This window comes from Cricetulus griseus, chromosome 3 (assembly GCF_003668045.3).
Source record: "Cricetulus griseus strain 17A/GY chromosome 3, alternate assembly CriGri-PICRH-1.0, whole genome shotgun sequence".
NCBI lineage: Eukaryota > Metazoa > Chordata > Mammalia > Rodentia > Cricetidae > Cricetulus > Cricetulus griseus.
The window spans coordinates 80797574-80816301 of record NC_048596.1 but is presented as its reverse complement, the minus strand read 5'-3'; the positions used below and the strand labels follow the sequence as shown (position 1 = coordinate 80816301).

Below are 18728 nucleotides of genomic sequence, written 5' to 3'. Positions count from 1 at the left end.
TCCAACCCCTAAAAGTTGTTATTATACAATTCTTTCACTTGCTTGCTTAAGAGTTATCTTAAGTTTTTTGTTTTGTTTTGTATTTTGTTTGTTGTGAAAGGTATTGTTTGCAGCTCTGAGTTTGATTATTTTTTCCTGTCTACTCCTCTACTTCTTTTGGGCATTATTCTTTTTTTGTTCTGGAGCTTTCCAGTGTGCTGCCAAGTTGATCTCTCCAAACTTTTTATGTAGGCACTTCGTGCTGTATGAATTTGCCTCTTAGAACTGCCTTCTTTGTGTCCCATAGGTTTGGGTATGTTGTATATTCATTTTCATTCAATTCTAAAATGTTTTTTAATTTCCTTCTTTACAGTAAGTGAGTTGTCCAGTTTTCATGAGTGTGTACACTTTCTGTTGTTGATATCCAGCTGTAACTCATGGTGGCCAGATAGGATGCAGTTGATTATTTCAGTTTTCTTCTCTCTGTTGAGATTTGATTATGTGATCAATTTTGAAGAAAATTTCATGAGTTTCTTTTATGTTTGGGTGAAATGTTCTACATATCTGGTAGGTCCATTTGACTGATGACATTATTTAACTCCAGAATTTTCTCTGTTTATTTTTTGTCTGGATGACCTATCTATTGGTGGGAGTGAATTATTGAAGTCACCCACTATCACTGTGTGAGGATCAATATGTGATTTTAGCTACAGAAGTGTTTCTTTTTTGAACTTGGGTGCCCTTGTGTTTGGTACATAAACGTTTAAGATTAAAATGTCTTGTTTGATCTTTCTTTTGATGAGTATGCAGTGTCCTTCCAAAGCTCTTCTGATTAGTTTTGGTTTGAAGTCTATTTTGTCAGTTATTAAAATAGCTATACCTGCTTGCTTCCTGAGTCCATTTACTTAGAATCCCTTTTCCATCCTGAGGCTGTTTATCCTTGTTGTTAAGGGGTGTGTGTTTCTTTTTTTGGTTTTTCGAGACAGGGTTTCTCTGTGGCTTTGGAGGCTGTCCTGGAACTAGTTCTTGTAGACCAGGCTGGTCTCGAACTCACAGAGATCACCTGCCAAGTGCTGGGATTAAAGGCATGCGCCACCAATGCCCGGCAAGGTGTTTCTTGGATGCAGCAGAGAGAAGGATCCTGTTTTCATATCCACTCTGTTGTGTCTCTTTTGGAGAATTGAGACCATTAATATTGAGAGTCATCAATGAGCTGTGTTTATTGACTATGTTGTTATGGTGTGGACTTTTTCCTCTTTTGATTTACTAGGTGAATTTATTAGCTGAAATTTTTATTCCTCATGGTTTCTTGGGTGTGGCTAACCTCTTCAAACTGAAATTTTCCTTCTATGCCTTCTGAAGAGCTGGATTCATAGATAATGCTTAAATTTGGTTTTACCCTATTTTTATGTTTTTCTTTCTCTATTGTAATTGATAGTTTTTCTGGGTATAGCAGTCTGGGCTGCCATGAGTAGTCTTTCATTTTGTAGTCTTTATTGAGAAGTAAGGTATCTGCCTTTGTATGTTATTCAGTCCTTTTCCCTTGTAGCTTATAATATTATTACTTTGTACATTTAGTGTTTTGATTGTTATGTGTTGTGGGGAATTTTTTTCTGGTCCTGTCTATTTGGTATTCTGTAAGCTTCTTGTATCATGATAGGCATGTCCTTTTTTAGGTTGGGAAAATTTTCTTCTATGATTTTGTTCAAAAATATTTTCTATTTCTTTGGTCTGGTTTCTTCTTCCTTTATTATTTGTAGCTCTGTTTTTTTTTGTTGTTGTTGTTGTTGTTTTTTTTTTTTTTTTTTTTTTTTTTTTTTTTGTGGTGTCCCAGATTTCCTGTTAGCACAGAACTTGAAGGAGTAGCCAACCAATGTCTGATTTGATCACCTCATGAGAGGGAACTCATCCCTGACACTATTTGAGTAACTAAGCACCAGAGACTAGATAGCCCAGAGACCTAGGGTAAAACCAAATACTGCCAGACTGAAAAAAAAAAAATCAATAAGATGATTCCTAATGATATTCTACTATACTCATAGATCAGTGCCTAATCCAGTCATCATCAGAGAGGCTTCCTCCAGCAGCAGATGAGAACAGATGCAGAAACCTACAGTCAGATATTATGTTGAGACAGAGTCTACATTGGAGGTCTCCAACAAATCCCTCCCCTCAGAGCTCAGGGAATCCTACAGGGGAGGAGGCAGAAAGATTGTAAGATACACAGGAGATAAAGGACACCAGAAGAACAAGGCTTTCTGCTAAATCAACTAAGCAAGACTCTGTGAGTCTCTGATCTCACAGTGACTTAAGCAGCAAGCACAGGGCCTACACCAGATCCTCTGGATATATGCATATATCCTTTTTTTAAAAAGGATATTACTAGTGACTACACCACTGAAGAAAATGTCTCTCCCTCCCCTAGCAACTATTAACTACCTGTAGGTCTTCGGGGAGGATACATTTTAATACTTCCAATTTCAATCAATTGGAAATTTCTGGATACTAGGAGGCAAAAACTGTTTCAAAGGTTTCATACTCTTCTTTAATTCTTGTCAAATAAAATCTGCATACTACTTTAGCTGCTTCAGTAACTGAGAAGGTAGAAATCTTTACTGACTCAAATGTTTTGGATCCCTGAGTGGTGTGCACCTGGTTATTAACTTAGTGTGTATAATGGAAAGAGTTCTCTGAATCTATATTGAACCTCTAGAGGAAATTTCCAGGTTATGATTCCAAGAAATTGAAGAACATTTCTGAATAGTGACTTCAGGAGAATCTTAGAGATAGAGTTGGGTGTAAATGCACATAGTGAAAGTTTCTCCAGCTTTCTGCCAGTTATACAGACTTTTTAGATGTTCACTATGGTGAATAAATCTCTTTCCTATTTTCACTTGTTATATTTAGAAAAAAAAAATGCCACATAGAGTCATTTGCCTATGTCATTCTTTCTCCACTAGTACATGCATGAGAAGTGTCTATAATGATAACTGGGTTTAATTCTTTCTCATAAGAAGAAAGTTTTGCTTGGTAACAGTCCAGGCCCCAGGCCCCTGAAAGAGCAGTCTACAATATTCATTCAGAATGTAACAATTTCTCCATTCAGAATGAATGGAGAAAAAATTAACTTAGAGGTTGTTTTTTGTTTAGTCTTTATAAAGTAACACAGAGAAAATTCCCAGTAAATATGTTATTTGAGTTTCCCTGGATCTTCAGAATGGTGTTTATTATGTCCAGTAAATAGCTCCAATAAGCTGGTGTGTTGGTACATAACTTTAGTCTTAGCACTCAGGAGGCAGAGGTAGGCAGAACTCTGTGAGTTCAAGTTTTAGCCTGGTCTACAAAATGAGTTCCAGGACAGCTAGGGCTGTTACACAAAGAAACCCTGTCTCAAAATCCAAAAACAACAACAACAAAATAGCTCCAGTAAATACTTACTTCTTCTTCTTCCTAGGTTCCCCTAACTGTGAAAACTTTATCCTTACCAAGTGTGATGGTTCCATAACAGATAGTAGTCCCCTCTTTGGACTTGACTGTGAAATGGTAAGTAATGCTTTGATTTTTCAGAGTGTGTTGTAAACTATAGTGTAAGATAATTTCTTGAGTTCAGTGCACCAGTGAACCCATGTCCTTCAGTTCCAGCTTTCAGTTTAAATAGCTAAAAGTAGGCCCCCTTTTAAAAACTTGAATCTATATTCCAAATGAAAACTTAGCCTTAAGATTTCTAAGTAATTTCTCTGTTTAATCATATTTTTAACCCATTACCAGGAAAGATTGGTTTTTTTGAATAGATAGTCTATTCTGTGACTCTGTCTTAATTACTTTGGGCTTAGATTTTGCATATTGAAGATTAGAAATTGGGATTTCCCTGCTAATTTAATAATTCTTCCAAAGACAAGTACATCCTTTTCTTGTAGTACTGGCAAATAGTTTTGAATCTTGTTTGTATATTGGCCTGTTAATGACTGTCACTTTGAGTCCCCTAACCCTTCTCTGCCTTAGTTTCTCCTCCTACAAAGTGTATAATAATTAAGGCTATGCTATAAATTTAGAGTTGCTTAGTAAAAGTGATGGTTCTTAGCCATAATGGTGGGTAATACATAGTCTATCAATGATAAATAGAATTATGATTGCTATTATCTTCATTTAAAAAATAAATAAAATAAGATTTCCCTGGAGAGCTCAAGTTGACATTGAACTTTTGATCTTGCCTTAGCCTCCCTAGCCATTCAACTTCCTCAGAAAGAAATTTTTTTTTTTTATTTTATTAGTTCTAGTTAGGGAACAAGTTTATTTCAAGTCCCTTCTCCCTCTCCCTCCCCTCACCCCCAACCCTCCTCCCCCACCCCCAGTCAACCCCCCCCCATCCACCCACCACTCCCCAGGCAGGGTAGGGCCCTCAACTGGGGCTCTGCAAAGTCCACCAAGTCTTCCTATGCTGGTCCTGGGCTCTTCCCCATGTGTCCAAGGCAGAGTGTAACCCTTCACATAGGATGGGCTCTCAAAGTCCCTTCTTGCACCAGGGAAAAATACTAATCCACCACCAGAGGCTCCCTGGAGTGCAGAGGCCTCCTTATTGACATCCATGTTCAGGGGTCTGGATCAGTCTTGTACTGGCCTCCCGGACAGCATCTGGGGTCGATGTGCTCTCCCTTGTTCAGGTCAACTGTTCCTGTGGGTTTCTCCAACCTGGTACAGACCCCTTCGTTCTTCATTCCTCCCTCTCTTCAACTAAATTCCCGATTTCGGCTCAGTGTATATCTGTGGATGTCTGTCTCTGCTTCCTTCAGCCACTGGGTGAGGGCTCTAGGATGGCATAAAGAGAAGTCATCAATCTCATTTTAGGGGAAGGGCTTTTGGGTTATCCTTTCCACCATTGCCTGGATTGTCAGATCATGTCATCCTTGTAGGTCTCTGGAGATCTCCCTAGTTCCAGATCTCTTCTGGGACCTATAGTGGCTCCCGCTGATATGGTATCTCTCAACCTGCTCTCTTTCCTCTATTCTTCCCCCAACTCAATGTTTCTGCCCCTCCATTTCCTCTCCTCTTCTCCTCTTCTCTTGCTCTTATTGTAGCAGCTCCTTCCCCCCCTACCCTCATGCCCCCAATTAGTTCGGGAGTTCATGCCACTTCCATTCCTGGGGACCATTTATCCCTTAGAGTCTTTCATGTTTCCTAGTTTCTTGGTGAAGAGCATTATAGACTGGTAATCCTTTGCTCTATGTCTAAAATTCATATATCAGTGAGTACATACCGTTTTTGTCTTTTTGTGACTGGGTTACCTCACTCAGAATGGTTTCCTCTAGTTCCATCCATTTGCCTGCAAATTTCAAGATTCCATTGCTTTTTTCTGCTGAGTAGTACTCCATTGTATAGATGTGCCACATTTTCTCAACCATTCTTCAGTAGAGGGTCATCTAGGTTGCTTCCAGGTTCTGGCTATTACAAACAATGCTGCTATGAACATGGTTGAACATATGTCCTTGTATGTACATGCCCTATTTGGGTATATACCCAAGAGAGGAATGGCTGGATCTTGAGGTAGACTGATTCCCATTTTTCTGAGCAACCGCCATACTGATTTCCAGAGTGGTCTTACAAGTTCGCACTCCCACCAGTGTTCCTTTTTCTCCACATGCTCTCCAGCATAGATTGTCATTGGTATTTTTTATTTTAGCCATTCTGACAGGCGTGAGGTGGTATCTCAGAGTTGTTTTGAGTTGCATTTCTCCTGATGGCCAAGGATTTTGAGCACTTTCTTAAGTGTCTTTCAGCCATTTCAGATTCCTCTGTTGAGAATTCCCTATTTAGTTCTGCACCCCACTTTTTAATTTCATTGTTTGGTGTTTTGGTGGCTAGCTTCTTGAGCTCCTTATATATTTTGGAAATCAGTCCTCTGTCAGATGTGGGATCGGTGAAGATCTTTTCCCATTCTGTGGGTGGTCGTTTTATCCTACTGACTGTTTCCTTTGCCTTGCAGAAGCTTCTCAGTTTCAGGAGGTCCCATTTATTAATTGCAGACCTCAGTGTCTGTGCTACTGGCATAATGTTCAGGAAGTAGTCTCCTGTGCCAATTTGTTCAAGGGTAGTTCCCACTTTCTCTTCTAAAGATTCAGTATGGCTGGATTTATGCTGAGATCTTTGATCCATTTGCACTTAAGTTTTGTGCATGGTGACAGGTATGGATCTATCTGCAATCTTCTGCATGTCCGAATCCAATTGTACCAGCACCATTTGTTGAAGATGCTATCTTTATTCCATTGTATAGATTTAGCACCTTTGTCAAAAATAAAGTATCCATAGGTGCGTGGGTCAATATCAGGGTTTTCAATTCGATTCCATTGGTCTATCAGTCTATTTTTGTGCCATTACCAAGCTGTTTTCAGAACTATGGCTCTGTAGTAGAGCTTGAAGTTGGGCATGGTGATGCCTCCAGAAGACCCTTTGAGTTGCTTTGGCTATCCTGGGCTTTTTATTTTTCCATATAAAGTTGAGTATTGTTCTTTCAATGTCTGTGAAAAACTGTGTTGGGATTTTGATGGGGATTGCATTGAATCTGTAGATTGCTTTTGGCAGGATTGCCATTTTTACTATGTTAATTCTACCTATCCAAGAGCATGGGAGATCTTTCCATTTTCTGGTATCTTCTTTAATTTCTTTCTTTAAAGTCTCAAAGTTCTTATTGTACAGATCTTTCACTTTTTTGGTTAGTGTTACCCCAAGATATTTTATGTTGCTTGTGGATATTGTGAAAGGTGATGTTTCCCTGATTTCTTTCTCATTGGATTTATCATCTGTATATAGTAGGGCTACTGATTTTTTTGAGTTAATTTTGTATCCTGCTACCTTGCTGAAGGTGTTTATCAGCCGTAGGAGTTCCCTGGTAGAGTTTTTCGGTCACTAATGTAGACTATCATGTCGTCTGCAAATAGTGAAAGTTTTACTTCATCCTTTCCAATTTGTATCCCTTTGATCCCCTTGTCTTGTCTTATTGCTATAGCCAGAACTTCAAGTACACTATTGAAAAGATATGGAGAGAGTTGACAGCCTTGTCTTGTTCCTGATTTTAGAGGAAACGCTTTGAGTTTCTCTCCATTTACTTTGATGTTGGCTATTGGTTTGGTGTATATTGCATTGATCATGTTTAGATATGTTCCTGTTATTCCTGTTCTCTCCAAGATCTTTATCATGAAGGGATGTTGGATTTTGTCAAAGGCTTTTTCAGCATCTAGTGAGATGATCATGTGGTTTTTCTTTTTCAGTTTGTTTATATAGTGGATTACATTGATGGATTTTCGTATGTTGAACCATCCTTGCATCCCTGGGATGAAGCCTACTTGATCATGGTGGATGATTTTTCTGATATGTTCTTGGATTCGGTTGGCCAATATTTTATTGAGTATTTTAGCATCGATGTTCATGAGGGATATCGGTCTGTAGTTCTCTTTCTTAGTCATATCTTTGTGTGGCTTGGGTATCAAAGTGATTGTAGCCTCGTAGAAAGAGTTTGGCAATATCCCATCTGCTTCTATTGTGCGGAACAGTTTGAGGAGTACTGGAATTAGCTCTTGTTTGAATTTCTGGTAGAATTCTGCAGTGAAGCCATCTGGCCCTGGGCTTTTTTTGGTTGGGAGGCTTTTGATTACTGCTTCTATCTCATTAGGGGTTATAGGTCGATTTAAACTGTTTATCTGATCTTGATTTAATTTTGGTAAGTGATATTTATCCAGAAAGCTGTCCATTTCCTTTAGATTTTCCAATTTTGTGGAATACAGGTTTTCAAAGTATGACCTAAAGATTCTCTGGATTTCCTCAGTGTCCGTTGTTATATCCCCCTTTTCATTTCTGATTTTGTTAATTAGCATGCTCTCTCTCTGCCTTTTGGTTAGTTTGGCTAGAGGTTTGTCTATCTTATTGATCTTCTCAAAGAACCAACTCTTTGTTTCATTGATTCTTTGTACTGTTTTCCTAGTTTCTACTTTGTTGATTTCGGCTCTCAGGTTGATTATTTCCTGGCGTCTACTCCTCCTTGGTGTGTTTGCTTCTTTTTGCTCTAAAGCTTTCAGTTGTTCTGTCAATTCTCTAATGTGACTTTCCTCCAGTTTCTTCATGTGAGCACTTAGTGCTATGAACTTCCCTCTTAGCACTGCTTTCAGGGTGTCCCATAAGTTCGGGTATGTTGTGTCTACATTCTCATTAAATTCTAGGAAGTCTTTAATTTCTTTTTTTATTTCTTCCTCAACCCAGGAATGGTGCAATTGGGAGTTATTCATTTTCCACGCAAATGTAGGTTTTCTGCAATTCGTATTGCTGTTGAATTCTAGCTTTAATGCATGGTGGTCTGATAAGATACAGGGGGTTATTTCAATATTTTTGTAACTGTGGAGGTTTGCTTTGCTGCCAACTATGTGGTCAATTTTTGAGAAGGTTCCATGTGGCGCTGAGAAGAAGGTATATTCTTTTGTGTTTGGATGGAATGTTCTGTAGATATCTGTTAAACCCAGTTGTGTCATAACTTCTGTCAGATCCTTTGTTTCTTTGTTAAGTTTCTGTCTAGTGGTTCTGTCCAATGGTGTAAGGGGGGTGTTGAAGTCTCCTACTATAAGTGTGTGTGGTTTTATGTGTGGTTTGAGCTTTAGTAATGTTTCTTTTACAAATGTGGGTGCTTTCGTATTAGGGGCATAGATGTTCAGGATTGAGACTTCATCTTGATGGATTTTTCCTGTGATGAGTATGAAATGCCCTTCTTCATCTCTTTTGATTGCTTTCAGTTTAAAGTCTAATTTGTTAGATATTAGGATTGCTACCCCAGCTTGTTTCTTGAGCCCATTTGATTGGAAAATTTTTTCCCATCCTTTTACTCTGAGGTATCGCCTGTCTTTGAAGTTGAGGTGTGTTTCTTGTAAACAGCAGAAGGATGGATTCTGTCTTTGTATCCATTCTGTTAGCCTATATCTTTTTATGGGTAAGTTAAGACCATTGACATTTAGGGATATTAATGTCCATTGTTCATTGGTTCTTCTTTGTTTTGGATTTATTGTTGGTGGTATCATTGCGTGTGGATTTTGCCCTCCTGTTTCTTTTTGTGTTTGGTAAAATTAGATTATCTATTGCCAGTGTTTTTGTGAGTGTAGTTATGTTCGTTGGGTTGGAGTTTTCCTTCCAGAGCCTTCTGTAGTGCTGGATTTGTGGATATGTATTGTTTAAATCTGTTTTTGTTGTGGAATATCTTGTTTTCTCCATCTATAGTGATTGAAAGTTTTGCTGGGTACAGTAGTCTGGGTTGACATCCATGCTCCCTTAGTGCTTGTATGGTATCTATCCAAGACCTTCTGGCTTTCAGAGTTTCCATTGAGAAGTCGGGTGTGATTCTAATTGGTTTGCCTTTATATGTTACTTGGCCTTTTTCCTTTGCTGCTCTTAATATTTTCTCTTTATTCTGTAGATTTGGTGTTTTGATTATTATGTGTCGGGGGGACTTCTTTTTGTGGTCCAGTCTGTTTGGTGTCCTATAAGCTTCTTGTACTTTCATAGGTATATCCTTCTGTAGGTTGGGGAAGTTTTCTTCTATGATTTTGTTGAATATGTTTTCTGTACCTTTGAGCAGTGTTTCTTCACCTTCTTCTACACCTATTATTCTTAGGTTTGGCCTTTTTACAGTGTCCCATATTTTCTGGATATTTTATGTTAGGGTTTTGTTGGACTTGAAGTTCTCTTTGGTTGATGAATGTATATTCTCTAGCGAGTCTTCAGTAGCTGAGATTCTCTCTTCCATTTCTTGAATCCTGTTGGATATACTTACATCTTTAGTTCCTGATTGTTTATCCTACCTTTCCATTTCCAGCATGGTCTCATTCTGTGTTTTCTTTATTGTGTCTATTTCAGCTTTCATGCTTTGAGCTGTTTCAAGAGCTTCCTTCACTTGCTTGGATGTTTTTTCTTGGCTTTCTTTAGATTCTTTAAGAGATTTATTTCTTGAATTTTTTGGTTTGTCTTTTCCTCCAATTCGTTTAATTTTTTGTTTGCTTTTTCTTCTATTTCTTTAAGGGATTTTCTTGTTTCCTCTTTAAAGGTCTCTATCAACTTGCTGAGATAATTTTTGAGGTCCATCTCATCTTCATGCTCTGTGTTGGGCTTTTCAGATCTTGCTGGAGTGGAGTCCCTAGATTCTGGTGGTGTCATATTGGTCTTTCTGTTGTTGAGTGAAATCTTATTCTGTCTTCTCCCCATATCTTCTTTTAGTGGGTGCAGGTGAGGTCTCTCTATCTCCTCTTGTGACCCAGTGGTGTGTGGGGGCCAGGAATTCAATGTCCACAACTCTGGATGATCTTGACGCTCCTGGTAGTCTCCTCACTAGTTCCTAGTTCCTCAGTCGTTCGGCGGAATGGAAGAGTGGGGTGCTAGCAGATTGGGTGCGCAGGGAGGTCCTCCCTGCCTGGGCGTGTCTGGCCCAAGCCCGAAGGCACAAGCGGGGGTAGGGGGGGTGGGAAAAAATTTTTTTTCCAGAGCAATTGTATTGCATTGCTGCCATTAAACGTAATGTTCAGCAAATACCCCAGCTTTAGTCTAATTTATACTGGATACTTTAGTAAGCAAACATTGCAGGTGGTGGTGAGGGAAGGTGGTAATTGATACAGTGTACATATTAAGGGGAAGCAATAACTCCTGCAGTTCAACAGCCTGACTATTTTGTCTTTTAGTGCCTTACATCCAAGGGGAGAGAACTAACACACATCTCACTGGTTGCTGAAGGAGGCCATTGTATTATGGATGAGCTGGTCAAACCTGACTTCAAGATTCTGAACTACCTTACTAGGTATTTTGTTTGTTTGTTTTTCAAGACAGGATTTCTCTATGTAGTTCTGGCTGTCCTGGAACTCTGTAGACCAGGCTGGCTTGGAACTCACAGAGATTCACCTGCCTCTGCTTCCCAAGTACTTGGGATTAAAGGTATGTGTTGTTACCACCCCAAAGTCCACCATATCATCCCGGGCCAGACCTAGGCCCTCCCCCATGTGTCCAGGCCAAGAGTGCATCCCTTCATGTGGGATGGGCTCTCAAAGTCCCTTCTTACACCAGGGAAAAATACTAATCCACTACCAGGGGCCCCCTAGAGTGCAGAGCCTCCTAATTGACATCTGTGTTCAGGTGTCTGGATCAGCCTGTACTGGCCTCCCAGACAGCAGTCTGAGGTCCATGTGCTCCCCCTTGTACAGGCCAGCTGTTTCTGTGGGTTTCACCAGCCTGGTCCCGACCCCTTTGATCTTCATTCCTCCCTCTCTGCAACTAAGTTCCAGAATTCAGTTCAGTGTATATCTGTGGGTGTTTACCTCTGCTTCCATCAGCCACTGGATGAGGGCTCTAGGATGGCATAAAAAGTAGTCATCAGTCTCATTATAGGGGAAGGGCATTTAGGTTATCCTCTCCACCATTTCCTAGATTGTCAGTTCATGTCATTCTTATAGGTCTCTGGAAATCTCCCCAGTACCAGATCTCTCCTTGGACCTATAATGGCTCCCTGTGATATGGTATCTCTCATCCTGCTCTCTTCTATTCTTCCCCCAACTCAACATTTCTGCTCCTCCATTTCCTCCTCTCCTCTCCTCTTCTCCTCTCATTCTGACATCTCCCTCTCCCTACTCATGCTCCCAATTAGCTCAGGAGTTCCTGCCACTTTCCATTCCTGGGGTTCATGCATTTTTCGCTTAGATTCCTTTTTGTTTCCTAGTTTCTTTGGCAAAGAGGATTGTAGGCTGGTAATCCTTTGCTCTATGTCTAAAATTCATATATGAGTAAATACATACCATGTTTATCTTTCTGTGACTGGGTTACCTCGCTCAGGATGGTTTCTTCTAGTTACATCCATTTGCCTGCGAATTTCAAGATTCCATTGCTTTTTTCTGCTGAGTAGTACTCCATTGTATAAATGATCCACATTTTCTCTATCCATTCTTCAGTTGAGGGTCATTTAGGTTGCTTCCAGGTTTTGGCTATTACAAATAATGCTGCTATGAACATGGTTGAACATAATGTCCTTGTTGCATGAACATGCATTATTTGGGTATATGCACAAGAGAGAATTTGCTGGATCTTGGGGTAGACTGATTCCCATTTTCATGAGCAAACACCATACTGATTTCCAAAGTGGTCTTACAAGTTTGCACTCCCACCAGCAATGGAGGAGAGTTCCTTTTTCTCCACATCCTCTCCAGCATAGATTGTCATTGGTGTTTTTGATTTTAGCCATTCTGACAGATGTGGTATCTCAGAGTTGTTTTGAGTTGCATTTCTTTGATGGCCAAGAATTTTGAGCACTTTCTTAAGTGTCTTTCAGCCATTTCAGATTCCTCTATTGAGAATTCTCTATTTAGTTCTGCACCCCACTTTTTAATTTCACTGTTTGGTGTTTTGGTGGCTAGCTTCTTGAGTTCCTTGTATATTTTGGAAATCAGCCTTCTGTCAGATGTGGGGTTGGTGAATATCTTTTCCCATTCTGTGGGCTGTCATTTTGTCTTACTGACTGTGTCATTTGCCTTACAGAAACTTCTCAGTTTCAGGAGGTCCCATTTATTAATTGCAGATCTCAATGTCTGTGCTACTGGCGTAATGTTCAGGAAGCAGTCTCCTGTGCCAATTCGTTCAAAAGTATCTTCCTTTTTCTCTTCTAGAAGATTCAGTGTGACTGGATTAATGTTGAGATATTTGATCCATTTGCACTTAAGTTTTGTGCATGGTGACAGATATGGATCTATCTGCAATCTTCTGCATGTCCGAATCCAGTTGTGACAGCACCATTTGTTGAAGATGCTATCCTTCTTCCATTGTATAGATTTAGCATCTTTGTCAAAAATAAGGTGTTCATAGTTGTGTGGGTTAATATCAGGGTTTTTAATTCACTTCCATTGATCTGTCTGTCTATTTTTGTGCCATTACCTGTTTTCAGAACTATGGCTCCATAATAGAGCTTGAAGTCAGGAATGGTGATGCCTCCAGAAGATCCTGTATTGTACAGAGTTGTTTTGTCTATCCTGGGTTTTTATTTTTCCACATAAAGTTGAGTATTGTTCTTTCAAGGTCTGTGAAGAACTGTGTTGGGATTTTGATGGGGATTGCGTTGAATCTGTAGAATACTTTTGACAAGATTTCCATTTTTACTATGTTGATTCTACCTATCCATGAGCATGGGACATCTTTCCATTTTTGGTATCTTCTTTAATTTCTCTCTTTAAAGACTCAAAGTTCTTACTGTACAGTTCCTTCACTTTTTTGGATAGTGTTACCCCAAGATATTTCATGTTGCTTGTGGATATTGTGAAGGGTGATGTTTCTCTGATTTCTTTCTCATTAGATTTATCATCTGTATATAGTAGAGCTACTGATTTTTTTTGAGTTAATATTGTATCCTGCTACTTTGCTGAAGGTGTTTATCAGCTGTAGGAGTTCCCTGGTAGAGTTTTTCGGGTCTCTTATGTAGACTATCATACATCTGCAAATAGTGAAAGTTTGACTTCTTTCATTCCAATTTGTATCCCTTTGATCTCCTTTTCTTGTCTTATTGCTATAGCCAGTATTGAAGAGATATGGAGAGAGTTGACAGCCTTGTCTTGTTCCTGATTTTAGAGGAATTGCTTTAAGTTTCTCTCCATTTAGTTTGATGTTGGCTGTTGGATTGGTGTATATTGCTTTTATCATGTTTAGATATGTTCCTGTTCTTCCTGTTGTCTCCAAGATCTTTATCATGAAGGAATGTTGGATTTTGTCAAAGGCTTTTTCAGCATCTATCGGGATGATCATGTGGTTTTTCTTTTTCAGTCTGTTTTTTTATATTTTTTTTATAATTTGAAACAAGATTGATTTACATGACAATCCCATTTCCCTTCTCCCTCCCTTCCTCCCCTACCAGCCCCTCCAACTAAAACCCTACCTATCACATACCCTTTCTTCTATTCTTCATCTGACTCAACCTTTCTGCTCCTCATGACCTCTGCATCCTTCCTCTTCTTCCCTTCTCATTCTCGTAGCTCCCTCCCCCTTCTTCTCATGCTCTCAATTTGATCAGGGGATCATGAACCTTTCCCCTTCTCCAGGGGACAATGTTTGTTTCTTTTAGGGTCCTCCTTGTTTACTAGTTTCCCTAGCAGTGTGGATTGTAGGCTGGTAATCCTTTACTCAATGTCTAAAATCCACATATGAGTGAGTTCATATCATGTTTGTCTTTTGTGACTTGGTTACCTCACTCAGGATGGTTTCTTCTAGTTCTATCCATTTTCCTGCAAATTTCAAGTTCCATTGTTTTTTTCTGGTGAGTAGTACTCCATTGTGTAAATGTACCACATTTTCTCTGTCCATTCTTCAGTTGAAGGGCACCTAGGCTGCTTCCAGTTTCTGGCTATTACAAATAATACTGCTATGAACATCGTTGAACAGATGTCCTTGTATGAATGTGCTTATTTTTGGTATATGCCTAGGAGTGGAAATGCTGGATCTTTGTGGTAAACTGATTCCCATTTTCTTGAGGAGTCACCATACTGATTTCCAAAGTGGCTGTACAAGTTGGCACTCCCAACAGCAGTGGAGGAGTGTTCCCCTTTCTCCACATCCTCTCCAGCATAAACTGTCATTGGTGTTTTTGATTTTAGCCATTCTGACAGGACTAAGATGGTATCTCAGAGTTGTTTTGATTTGCATTTCCCTGATGGCTAAGGATATTGAACACTTTCTTATATGTCTTTCAGCCATTTTAGATTCCTCTATTGAGAATTGTCTATTTAGTTCTATACCCCACTTTTTAATTGGGTTGTGTGGTGTTTTGAAGACTGGCTTCTTGAGTTCTTTGTATATTTTGGAGATCAGCCCTCTGTCAGATGTGGGGTTGGTGAATATCTTTTCCCATTCTGTGGGCTGCCATTTTGTCTTGCTGACTGTGTCCTTTGTCTTACAGAATCTTCTTAGTTTCAGGAGGTCCCATTTATCAATTGTTGATCTCAGTGTCTGTGCTACTGGTGTAATGTTCAGGAAGCTGTCTCCCGTACCAATTAATTCAAGGGTATTTCCCCCTTGTCTTCTAATAGGTTCAGTGTGGCTGGATTTATGTTGAGGTCTTTGATCCATGGGGACTGAAGTTTTGTGATGGTGATAGACTTAGATTTATCTGTAGTCTTCTACGTGCCAGTATCCAGTTATGCCAGCACCATTTGTTGAAGATGCTCTCTTTATTCCATCGTACAAATTTAGCTTGTTGGTCAAATATCAGGTGTTCATAGTGTGTGGGTTAATATCAGGGTTTTCAACTCTATTCCATTGGTTTACCTGTCTACTTTTGTGCCAAAACCAAGCTGTTTTCAGGACTATAGCTCTGTAATGGAGCTTGAAGTCAGGGATGGTGATGCCTCCAGAAGTTCCTTTATTATACAGGGTTGTTTTGGCTATCTTGGGTCTTTTGTTTCTCCATATAAAGTTGAGAATTGTTCTTTCAAGGTCTGTGAAGAATTGTGTGGGGGTTTTGATAGGGATTGCATTGAATCTGTAGATTACTTTTGACAAGATTGCCATTTTTACTATGTTGATCCTACCTATCCAAGAGCATGGGAGATCTTTCTATTTCCTGGTATCTTCTTTAATTTCTTTCTTTAGAGACTCAGAATTCTTATGGTACATGTCTTTCACCTTTTTGGTTAGTGTTACCCCAAGGTATTTTATGCTGTTTGTGGCAATTGTAAAGGGTGATGTTTCTCTGATTTCTTTCTCCATGGATGTGGCTTCTGTATATAGTATGGCTACAGATTTATTTTGAGTTAATCTTGTATCCTGCCACTTTGCTGAAGGTGTTTATCAGCTGTAGGAGTTCCCTGGTAGAGTTTTTCGGGTCACTTATGTAGACTATCATATCATCTGCAAATAGTGAAAGTTTGACTTCTTCCTTTCTGATTTGTATTCCCTTGGTCTCCTTTTGTTGTCTTATTGCTCTAGCTAGAAACTCTAGGACAATATTGAAGAGGTATGGAGAGAGTGAACAGCCTTGTCTTGTCCCCAATTTTAGAGGAATTGCGTTGAGTTTCTCTCCATTTAATTTTATATTGGCTGTCTGCTTGGTGTATATTGCTTTTATTATGTTAAGGTATGTTCCTGTTATCCCTGATTTCTCCAAGACCTTTATCATGAAGGGGTGTTAGATTTTGTCAAAGGCTTTTTCGGCATCTAGTGAGATGATCATGTGGTTTTTTTTCCCCTCAGTTTCTTTATATGGTGGATTACATTGATGGATTTTTGTATGTTGAACCATTCTTGCATCCCTGGGATGAAGTCTACTTGATCATAGTGGATGATTTCTCTGATGTGTTCTTGATTCGGTTTGCCAGTATTTTGTGGAGTATTTTTGCATCAGTGTTCATGAGGGATATCCGTCTGTAGTTCTCTTTTCTAATTGTATCTCTGTGGCTAGGGTTTCAAAGTGATTGAAGCCTCATAAAAGAGTTTGGCAGTGATCCTTCTGATTCTATTGTGTGGAATACTTTAAGGAGAATTGGTATTAGCTGTTCCTTGAATTTCTGGTAGAATTCTGCAGTGAAGCCATATGGCCCTGGGCTTTTTTGGTTGGGAGGCTTTTGATTACTGCTTCTATTTCATTAGGGGTTATAGGTTGGATTTAAACTGTTTATCTCTTCTTGGTTTAATTTTGGTAAGTGATATCTATCCAGAAAATTGTCCATTTCCTTTAGATTTTTGAATTTTGTGGAGTATAGTTTTTCAAAACATGACCTGATGATTCTCTGGATTTCCTCAATGTCTGTTGTTATATCCCCCTTTTCGTTTCTGATTTTGTTAATTAACATGCTCTCTCTCTGCCTTTTGGTTCGTTTGGATAGAGGTTTGTCTATCTTGTTGATTTTCTCAAAGAACCAACTCTTTGTTTCATTGATTCTTTGTAATGTTTTCCAAATTTCTACTTTATTGATTTCAGCCCTCAGTTTGATTATTTCCTGGCATCTACTCCTCTGTGGTGAATTTGCTTCCTTTTACTCTAAAGCTTTCTGTTGTTCTGTCAATTCTCTAATGTGACTTTTCTCCAGTTTCTTCATGGGGCACTTAGTGCTATGAACTTTCCTCTTAGCACTTCTTTCAGGGTGTCCCATAAGTTTGGGTATGTTGTGTCCACATTCTTATTAAATTCTAGGAAGTCTTTAATTTCTTTTTATTTCTTCCTCAACCCAGGAATGGTGCAATTGGGTGTTATTCAATTTCCATGAGTGTGTAGGTTTTCTGCTATTTGTATTGCTGTTGAATTCTAGCTTTAATGCATGGTGGTCTGATAAGATACAGGGGTTATTTCAATTCTTTTGTGTCTTTGGAGGTTTGCTTTGTTGCCAACTATGTGGTCAATTTCAGAGAAGGTGCCATGTGGCGCTGAGAAGAAGGTATATTCTTTTGTGTTTGGATGGAATGTTCTGTAGATATCTGTTAAACCCAGTTGGGTCATAACTTCTGTTAGATTCTTCGTTTCTTTGTTAAGTTTCTGTCTGGTGGTCCTGCCTAGTAGTTAAAGGGGGGTGTTGAAGTCTCCTACTGTAAATGTGTGTGATTTTATGTGTGGTTTGAGCTTTAGTAATGTTTCTTTTACAAATGTGGGTACCTTCATATTTGGGGCATAGATGTTCAGGATTGAGACTTCATCTTGATGGACTTTTCCTGTGATGAGTATGAAATGCCCTTCTTCGTCTCTTTTGATTGATTTTAGTTTTAAGTCTAATTTGCTAGATATTAGGATTGCTAAACCAGCTTGTTTCTTGGGCCCATTTGATTGGAGAATCTTTTCCCAACCCTTTATTCTGAGGTAACACCTGTCTTTGAAGTTGAGGTGTGTTTCTTGTATACAACAGAAGGATGAATTCTGTCTTCATATCCATTCTGTTAGCCTGTATCTTTTTATGGGCAGGTTAAGACCATTGACATTGAGGGATATTAATATCCATTGATTGTTGGTTCTTGCTTGTTTTGGATTTATTGTTGATGGTGTCATTGTGTGTGTATTTTGCCCTCCTGTTTCTTTTCATGTTTGGTAAAATTGGATTATCTATTGCCTATGTTTTTGTGAGTGTAGTTATCTTTGTTGGGTTGGAGTTTTCCTTCCAGAACTTTCTGTAGTGCTGGATTTGTGGATATGTATTGTTCAAGTCTGGTTTTGTCATGGAATATCTTGTTTTCCCCATCTATAGTGATTGAAAGTTTTGCTGGGTACAGTAGTCTGGGTTGACATCCATGCTCCCTTAGTGTTTATAGGATATCTATCCAGGACCTTCTGGCTTTCAAAGTTTCCATTGAGTAGTCGGGTGTGATTCTGATAGGTCTGCCTTTATATGTTACTTGGCCGTTTTCCTTTGCTGCTCTTAATATTTTCTCTTTTTCTGTAGGTTTGGTGTTTTGATTATTATGTGGCAAGGGGACTTTTTTTTGGTGGTCCAGTCTGTTTGGTGTTCTGTAAGCTTCTTGTACTTTCATATGGATATCCTTCTTTGGGTTGGGGAAGTTTTCTTCTATGATTTTGTTGAATATGTTTTCTGTACCTTTGAGCTGTATTCCTTCACCTTCTTCTATACCTATTATTCTTAGGTTAGGCCTTTCACGGTGTCCCATATTTCCTGGATATTTTGTGTTAGGGATTTGTTGCACCTGAGATTTTCTTTGGTCGATGACTGTTTATCCTCTAGCAAGTCTTCAACAACTGAGATTCTCTCTTCCATCTCTTGAATTCT

At 39.1% G+C, this 18728-nt stretch overlaps 1 protein-coding gene across 7 annotated transcripts in view; it reads left to right on the top strand.

Annotated features, from left to right (window-relative positions):
* The window catches only part of Rexo5 (RNA exonuclease 5), a 69230-nt gene that overhangs the window by 17654 nt on the left and 32848 nt on the right, over window positions 1-18728 (top strand). For all 7 annotated transcript variants that reach the window (XM_027410187.2, XM_027410191.2, XM_027410190.2 and 4 more), the window contains 2 exons: window positions 3434-3522; window positions 10680-10795. In XM_027410187.2, the coding sequence (XP_027265988.1) occupies window positions 3434-3522; window positions 10680-10795 (205 nt within the window). The remainder of the gene's footprint in view (window positions 1-3433; window positions 3523-10679; window positions 10796-18728) is intronic.